Source organism: Primulina huaijiensis, chromosome 16 (genome assembly GCF_012295235.1).
Source record: "Primulina huaijiensis isolate GDHJ02 chromosome 16, ASM1229523v2, whole genome shotgun sequence".
Taxonomy (NCBI): Eukaryota; Viridiplantae; Streptophyta; class Magnoliopsida; order Lamiales; family Gesneriaceae; genus Primulina; species Primulina huaijiensis.
In genome coordinates this window covers 11,647,034-11,655,325 of record NC_133321.1, presented here as the reverse complement: position 1 = coordinate 11,655,325, position 8,292 = coordinate 11,647,034, and the positions used below count along the sequence as shown (strand labels likewise).

The following is an 8,292-nucleotide window of genomic DNA, read 5'->3' as shown; positions in this document are numbered from 1 at the left end:
GACAATATTTTTCTGAGTTTCTAAAAGAAGAAAAAAAAATTTCTTGGACGTGAGGAGCTGAAAATTAAACTTTTTGAAAACATAAAAATTCTTATGAAATCGTCTTTAAGTCGACCCGTCTCATAAAAGACCTACTTTTTGGAAAAGAGAGAGTGTGGACGAGAAAAATAGGTTAGAGATTGAACTTTACTATAATATTAGGTTTGGTGATTTTTACGAAAATTTTCATGATAAAAATAATAGTTATAATATACATTGTAAAAATACGCATTAAAATTTTGATTTTAGTAAATGTAATGCCCGAGATTTTTATCCTGTTAATCTGAGACTATTTATTGATTCATTGATATGATTATAGACAGAGCACGACGAGATTGGATTGCAATTTTTGAGTTGGGAATATGTGCGATGACAGAAGGTCTCGCGCATATGCGCGACGGGTGGGCGCGCATATGCGCGACGGGTGGGCGCGTATATGCGCGAGCTGTGTGATTCCAAAATGTGCCGAGACGAAGGTCTCGGGCATATGCGCGATAAGAGACGCGCATATGCGCGAGTTGTCCAGAGTAGTGGGCGCATATGCGCCGAGAAGGGGCGCGCATATGCGCCAGCAGATTACATTGTTATATGCCGAGACAGTAGGTCTCGCGCATATGCGCCGGTTGAGGTCGCGCATATGCGCGAGACGTGCAGAATAAAAAATAAGCCAAGTGTCCTTGCCATGCATATTTAATGGGTTGTCTTCATTGCAGCATGCTATGAACGAAAGAGAGAGATAAGGAAGACTCAGAAATTCCTTCAAACTTCATTCCTACTTAGACCTTTGATTGTGAAGAATCTAACCATCCGATTTTCGATCCGAGATTATATTTGAACTCCTTGCATCATAGGCTTCTAAAGGATGTAAGTTTTGTTATGTTCTTATTTGATTTGGCAATATGATGTTGGGGAGAAATCAGATTTGATTCTATGATATGTTTTTATGATTATTATGAACTCATACTCGCAATCGGATTGAAGAACGGATATGATATGCGATCTTTTTATGTTCCAGCATGTCTTGACTTGGGTATATGCAGATTTCAGTATAGTAGATGCTACTATGATGAGAATTATGAGTTGTTGGTTATAGATTATTGATGTTGGATTGACCGGTATCGTGAGATTACGCCGTTATGCCGTCAAAATGTACCGAGATTTGATATTGAACCGTACTAGTATTGGTGGGAGTTGGAGATTGATCTTGTGATATTTGACATTGCCATTTCAGATTTATATTGACAAGATTCGACTTCAAGATTTCGATCACGATAAAGACTGTGCAACGAAAGGTATAATTCATGTTGATTCGGGGAGATATAACTCGAATTAGATCTGATTTGAGTTTCTCAAAATCACATACTAGATTGTTATCTTTTGATATGTTGATGCTTTGTTTATAGATTTATATTCAAGCATTTATGATAGGAAAGACATTGGCAGACTTGCCAAGCTAGACGTTCGGTGATATCGACGCATAGGAGCAGAATTGCCTCCGATTGTAGATATTCGATACAGACATGACCGAAGTCTAGGAATAAGACGTACCGTCACCCCGATTGGAAGGGAAGGTGACAGACTGTGACGTCTTATTCACACCGGGATCCCTAGAGTTAGAGTCGAGTCGAGTCAAGATATGATTTCGATTTCATTTGCATGCTGATATTGATTTGGTTTCATAGATTATGGAACCTATTGTCATTGATTCTATTCCGGATAGCATGCTTCATGATTTATATTGTGTATATGCATGTGTACATATTTTATACTGGGATTTGTTCTCACCGGAGTTTCCGGCTGTTGTTGTGTCTGTATGTGTGCATAACAACAGGTGGGGCAGGATCAGGGTCGAGACGAGGATGATTGAGAGTTGATAGCGTGGTGATCACGGGGCGTAGCAGAATAACTAGTTGTGGTATTAGGCATGTATTAATACTTTTAAGTACTAGTTTGATTGTATAACTGAAATGAGACATGTATTTGCTTTTAATGAAATACAATAAATTTTATGTATGTTTGTTATGTTAAAAGCAAATTTTTGACCCACATTTTCTAGCAAAGATCCATTTAATCCCAATGATAATCGAGTTAGAGCCCGGGTCCCCACAGTGATTTTTAATAACAGGCAAATAATCTGATAATTATTGACTGGGTGTTGCTACAGGTACACCCAATTTATCTTACTGCGAGATGTACACCCAATATATCATGATATTTGTACTCACTTAGATATTTTGACCAAAAGAATTCATTTTTTTATTTCTTAGATATTTTGACCAAAAGAATTCATTTTTTTATTTCACCAGACGGGCCATTTTTCTTTGGAAAACAAAACCTTCTTCAAGCCATCATCTTCACAATTCTGACCACCACTTCGGCGACAACGCACGACTCCGGCGACAACGCAATATTCCAACGACGACTATTTGGGTGCCCATTTTCACTTTAAATATTCTCCCAAAAATGATTAACCTAGGTATGATTCTATGATATTTGAGTGATTTTTATTTGTAAAATTAATTGCTGCTTTGAGATGATGCATTCTTTATAATGAAACTTATTGTTTGTAGAGAATTTTCCATAGAATTTGCTATGGGTGATTGATGAAACCTCATAGGAACACTAGAAAAGTTAATTTTCAGCAATGGGTAATAATATTTTGAAATTTTGTACAAATTCATGCTATTCTCTTCTTTATGGACGTCGACTAGGATTTCGTATACGTTTGAGTTTATTTTTATTCCTTGTCCCAAAAAGCCTCAGTCAAGATTGCAATATTGAAAAGTCAAATTTAAATAGTGTAGTTGGTGAATATGAACATACGATTGAAAATGAAATGGGAATTAAGGATTGTGCTACTGTGAATGTTGGGGTGTTCGAAGAAGATAACGACGTTGTTCCAGAGGTTGGGATGAAATTTAAGAGTGTTGATGAAATATATGAAATATACAAAAAGTACGCATATCTTGTATGTTTTCCAATCAGAAAGAAGACTTCTAGAAAAGGAAAAAATGGGGTTATCCGAAATGTGGCTTTCACTTGTGGCCGAGAAGGAAACCGATCAAGAGGTGCAACTACTTCTCTACAGCCTAGTGCCACGAGTCAAACAGGATGCAAAGCTAGGTTGAATGCAACTGTAGATGCTTTTGGTGTTTGGAGACTAACAATCGTAGAGCTAAAACATAATCATGAAATATGCCCCTCAAAGTCTAGGATGTATCTATGCAATCGACAACTAACTGAAAATGTTAAAAGGAAGCTAGAGCTTAATGATATTGCTGGAATTCCACTCCATAAAAGTTACAACTCTGTTGTTGTTGAAGATGGGGGATATGAAAACATGACTTTCATTGAAAAGGATTGTCGGAACTTCATTGATAAGGTTAGAAGACTAAGGTTGGGTAAAGGAGATGCAACTGCTATTCATGCATACTTTGCAAAAAAAAACTAATCAAAGTCCTGGTTTCTACTTCTCTATTGATTATGATGAGGATGGTCACCTAAAAAATGTGTATTGGGCTGATAACAGATGTAGACTAGCGTACAAGGAATTCGGTGATGTTGTCACATTCGATACAACTTACTTGACAAATAAGTACGATATGCCATTTGCTCCTTTTGTCGGTGTTAATCATCATGGACAATCGAATTTTCTTGGTTGTTGTTTGATTGCGGGTGAGGATACTGACACTTTTGTATGGTTATTTAAGACATGGCTTGATTGCATGGAGAATCAACCTCCCAAAGGTATTATCACAGATCAGGACAGGGCCATGCAAAATGCTATAGAGATTGTATTCCCTAACACAAGACATAGATGGTGTTTATGGCATATACTTAGAAAGTTACCTGAAAAGTTTGGGTATCACAGAGAAAAAGATTCTATTTTTAAGGACATACACAATTATATATATGAATCATTAAATCCTGAGGAATTTGTTCAGTCCTGGGTTGCAATGGTCGACAAATACACTTTGCACGAAAATTATTGGTTGTCTGGACTTTTTAAAGAAAGATCACGGTGGGTCCCATGTTTTTTAAACACAAGTTTCTGGGCTGGAATGTCTTCAACGCAACGTAGCGAGAGCATGAATGCTTTTTTCGATGGTTATGTGCATTCTAAAACAAGCTTGAAACAATTTGTTGAACAATATGAGCGGGCTTTGCGTAGCAAAGTAGAGAAAGAGTTTCAGGCAGATTTTCGTTCATATTCTCAGATGATTCCTTGTGTCAGTGCATATGATATAGAGAAGCAATTTCAAGCTTCATACACTATGGACAAGTTTAGAGAATTCCAGGAAGAGATCAGTCATCTGATGTATTGTAAAGTGATATATGGTGGGGAAGAGCCTGAGAGGACAAAATTTAAAGTACGTGAGGATGTCGAGGTCAAAGGAAAAATAATAAAACAAAGACTTGTGGATGTCCAGTTTGAAATAGAACAAAATGAGATAGTTTGCAGTTGTCATTTATTTGAGTTCAGAGGAATACTTTGTAGACATGCTGTGTTGGTTTTGTTATTCAATGATGTGAGATCAGTACCACAAAATTATATCCTTAGGAGATGGAAGCGTGATGAAAATCGCTTGTACACACGGGTGAAAGTAAATTATGATGGTTGAATTACTACTCCAGGGCATGAAAAATATGATGAATTGCATCGAGAATTTTCAGGACTAGCAGGTTTGGATGCGGATGATGAGGCAAGATTTCAGGAGGTGAAAAGATGGATTTCAGTCAAGAAGGTTGAGTTCACTTCGAGAATGATATTAGGTCATGAAAGTGAAGATTTAGTTCAACCATGTAATCCAGTGAGATCTGTCAGTGTTGGAGAAGTTGGAACCACCTTTTCTACTCAAACTCTAGACCCGAAGTGTACGAAGAGAAAGGGAGCCCCTCGTGCGGTTCGGAAAAAAAGACCATTGAAAACTAGAACAAAGAAAAACAAGGTATTATTTAATAATTATTTTGCTTATGTTATTATTCTTGGAAATATTTATATTAACATTCGTTATCTTGCTAGGTGCAAATTTAATCGAAGAAAGACAGAGGTACAAATGTCAGTAGCGAAAAAGAAGTTAATAATTTTGCAAATGTTACAAAAACAGTCCAACATGGAATCGACTTTGGATCAAGATTTGGGTTGGATCATGTAACAGCCCCATTACCTTTGTATTTTGGCCAACTAGATAATGATGGAAACTATTGGTTTGACAAATTGGAGCAGTAATGAGAGCATGAATGCTTTATTCCATGGAGTTTTTGGATGACTATGCAGAACAAGCTATTGGAACTTTTTTACTTGAATTTTATAATTTGATATCTGTCGATCCATTTCTTGGAGAATTAAACATATGCTACTTTTCATTTTTGGTATGCTTTTGTTTAATTTTTGGGATGCTGAAACATATGCACTTTTTTTTGTAAAGTGGACATCGTCCAAAGCTTCTAAATTGACGTCGATTGACAATGTGTGTTATGTTTCCCAAATAGAAGATAAAATAAATTGACATAAATTAACATTTTATTATGCATGAGTTCATGTTTTGTATAACATTTGTATCAATTATAATATCATATTTCACTTGAAAGATTAAATGACATTTTTATCTCCTGGAAAATAGATGAATTGGCCGTTATGTGAAAAACATATAATAGAATGAATAATGAAAATGGGAAGAATTTTATAATATGTTGATTTTTTTTTAAACTTGGAAATAAATTTATAATAGTGTGGTTAAAAAAAAATTCAATTGAAAGAAGTGAACTTTTTCATTACACAATGACTTCCAAAAAATTGAACTGTAATTGTTTAGTTTTTATAGGATAATTCGGTCATTTTAGATATGGTTGTAAAAATTGTTGTATAAATAATTGATGTACCTTTAGCATTCTCCTTAATGACTATAAAAATTAAATAAGAAAATCGATTTATTTTGTTTTTTTTTTTTTTTTTTTTTTTTTTTTTTTTTTTTNTCGATTTATTTTTTTTTTTTTTTTTTTTGTAATTGTTCTGATTTTTTTAAAATATAGATTTTTACATGAATACCCTGCCTGAGACGACGTCGTATAGGGTTTTCATCTCCACATTTCTGATAAATGGACAGGAAAGTCATCTCCTTTTCCGAAATCACCGAATTGGTTAGGGTATGGGATCCTCTGTGATTAGCCCAGAGGACGTGCTGGAGACTCTCATGAACGATGGCACAATCGACGCAATGCGACTCAAGATAATCAATCAGCTCAAAGCCAACGTGAGCTATTCCTCGTGTGCTTGTTTTCATTTGTGTTATGTTTTATGATTTTTTTCCATTAAGATAGATTATGTGTTGGAAATCATTGGATGGTATACGTGTAAAGCAATGTATTTGAAAGTTTTTTCCAAGGTCTTGAATTTTCCGAGGTTCGATAGACGATTTGGTGATGCATGTTCGAGGAATTGAACTAAATTATTTTACTTGGAGCTGATTTTTTGGCAGCAAAGTGTTTCTGGCCATTGTCGGATTTTTTTTTTACCGATAGAAGCAATTTTCTCATTAGATTGTTGAGTGCGGAATCGAGGTTTTTTTTTTTTTTTGAAAGTGGTTCGATTTTTTTTATGGTGGGCTACTTATACGCAGGGGGAGCTGAAGAGTAATGCCATAAAAATGATGGAGCAGAGTAAGGTACTCAATACTCCTGGTGCTGAAAAACAGACAAAACGAGAGTTATTCGATGCACTTCGACAAGAGCTCGAGTAAGCGATCTTATGTTTCCATGTTCGTTAATGTTGGATTATGAGTAATAGAACAATTTTAAAATAGCCATTAATGCTTATGCTTGTGGTAAGTGCCCATTACTTGATTAAAAGATCTTCGATGATGTTTTAGATTACTGCTAGTGGAGAATATCAAATCTTATGCTACACATTATTAAAATTCAATAGGTGACGCAGTGTGGCAAATGATGCGGTCTCAAAGAAGGTTTTAAGTGTATGGTTATGGACCTTTGAAGTCATTAAAATATTGAAGTAAAACCGATGATTTCTCCCACTTCTGGGAGTTTCATTTACTTGAGTTCGACGACTTCCAGCTTCTTAAGAAATTCTTATGTAAAATCATCCTGGCTAATTCTCGGGGTTTGCATATCGTGGATAGTCAAGTTTTAATGTGATGGTTTACTTTATTGCTGAAAAACGATTCATACTTTGGTATCTCAAATTGGTAACAAGATAATCATTTAGAAAAGTCTCATATTGGCCCCAATTATATGCAGAGGTCCTGTACTCGAGAAGGCATCCAAATCAGTATGGGAGTTGATTTTGGATCAAAATGGTTTGGGAAAGGAGATAAGTGAAACTGTTGAAAGAATCTTTTGTCAACTAAGTGGTCGAGACCCTCCATTGTTTCCTCCACCAAGCAATGAAACCCAGCCTGAGAAAGAGAAAAAGACTGCCTCGTCTTCCTCTTCATCCAAGAAAAGAAGTTTTAGCGAAGTGAGCAAGGAAGGAGTACACGTACTTGCAAACGAGTCTTCTGATGGATCGGCCATGACTGATAATGTTACTACATCTATATCACCACATTTGGGAAAATAGGACGGCATGTATCCCTGTTGATATGTGCTGGCCAACTTAGTTTTGTAGTTGTGAACGAGCAAAAAAATGTCTTGGAAATCCGATTTAACAAATACGTAGACTCTTCTTGTTCGACAATTGTTATGGGGATGTTTCTATCTTTTTGTGTGTTATATGCATGCTCTAGCATATGTATCTTATGATAGTAATGAGATTTGTTTGTGTTTTTGGTGTTCCTTTGTTTAGCATTTGACCTTGACATGTGAAGTCCAGAAACTGATCCAAAAGTGTTCGTATTCAGGTTTTAAATTTTGTTGTCGTCTTTACAGGCATTTCATATTGCAACTTATATATATTATATAATATAATAATTTTTTTTCTAGTCCCAAATTGAACTAAAAGGACAAGTATTAATTTCAATATATTAAGAGCATAATATTTTTTTTCTAAAAGTCCCTATGTCACCTACATGCCATTCATATTATAAATTAACAATTTACTAAAATTATAAAATAAATAAATATCAAATGTTTTCAAAATAAGAACTTGCTCTCTGGAAAATATACTGCATAGGTTTCGAACGGCGGCGACTTGCTCATCAACGGTTGTAAAGACTAAGAATTAAATAAGTATGCTACTGCAGCAAGTTTTTTTTATAAGATCTAAAGTAGTGCTTGGAGATATTGATTTTAAATTTT

At 35.3% G+C, this 8,292-nt stretch overlaps 2 protein-coding genes across 4 annotated transcripts; both read left to right on the top strand.

Annotated features, from left to right (window-relative positions):
* The first annotated feature begins 2,796 nt into the window (after positions 1-2,796).
* Positions 2,797-5,446, top strand: LOC140961885 (protein FAR1-RELATED SEQUENCE 5-like). 3 transcript variants are annotated; one of them, XM_073420651.1, is made up of 3 exons: positions 2,797-4,988; positions 5,063-5,102; positions 5,148-5,446. In XM_073420651.1, exon 1 carries the CDS (start codon positions 3,450-3,452, stop codon positions 4,659-4,661), a length of 1,212 nt encoding a protein of 403 aa, XP_073276752.1. In that variant the 5' UTR covers positions 2,797-3,449; the 3' UTR covers positions 4,662-4,988; positions 5,063-5,102; positions 5,148-5,446. The 3 variants fall into 3 exon arrangements, with proteins under 3 accessions (XP_073276752.1, XP_073276750.1, XP_073276751.1); XM_073420649.1 differs by having other exon boundaries at positions 5,063-5,446; XM_073420650.1 differs by having other exon boundaries at positions 2,797-5,102.
* A 637-nt stretch (positions 5,447-6,083) lies between these two features.
* LOC140960912 (uncharacterized) lies at positions 6,084-7,767 on the top strand. The gene is made up of 3 exons (XM_073419235.1): positions 6,084-6,293; positions 6,660-6,775; positions 7,294-7,767. The coding sequence occupies exons 1-3, from the start codon at positions 6,189-6,191 to the stop codon at positions 7,613-7,615; spliced, it is 543 nt and encodes a 180-aa protein (XP_073275336.1). The 5' UTR covers positions 6,084-6,188; the 3' UTR covers positions 7,616-7,767.
* Positions 7,768-8,292: the final 525 nt, after the last annotated feature.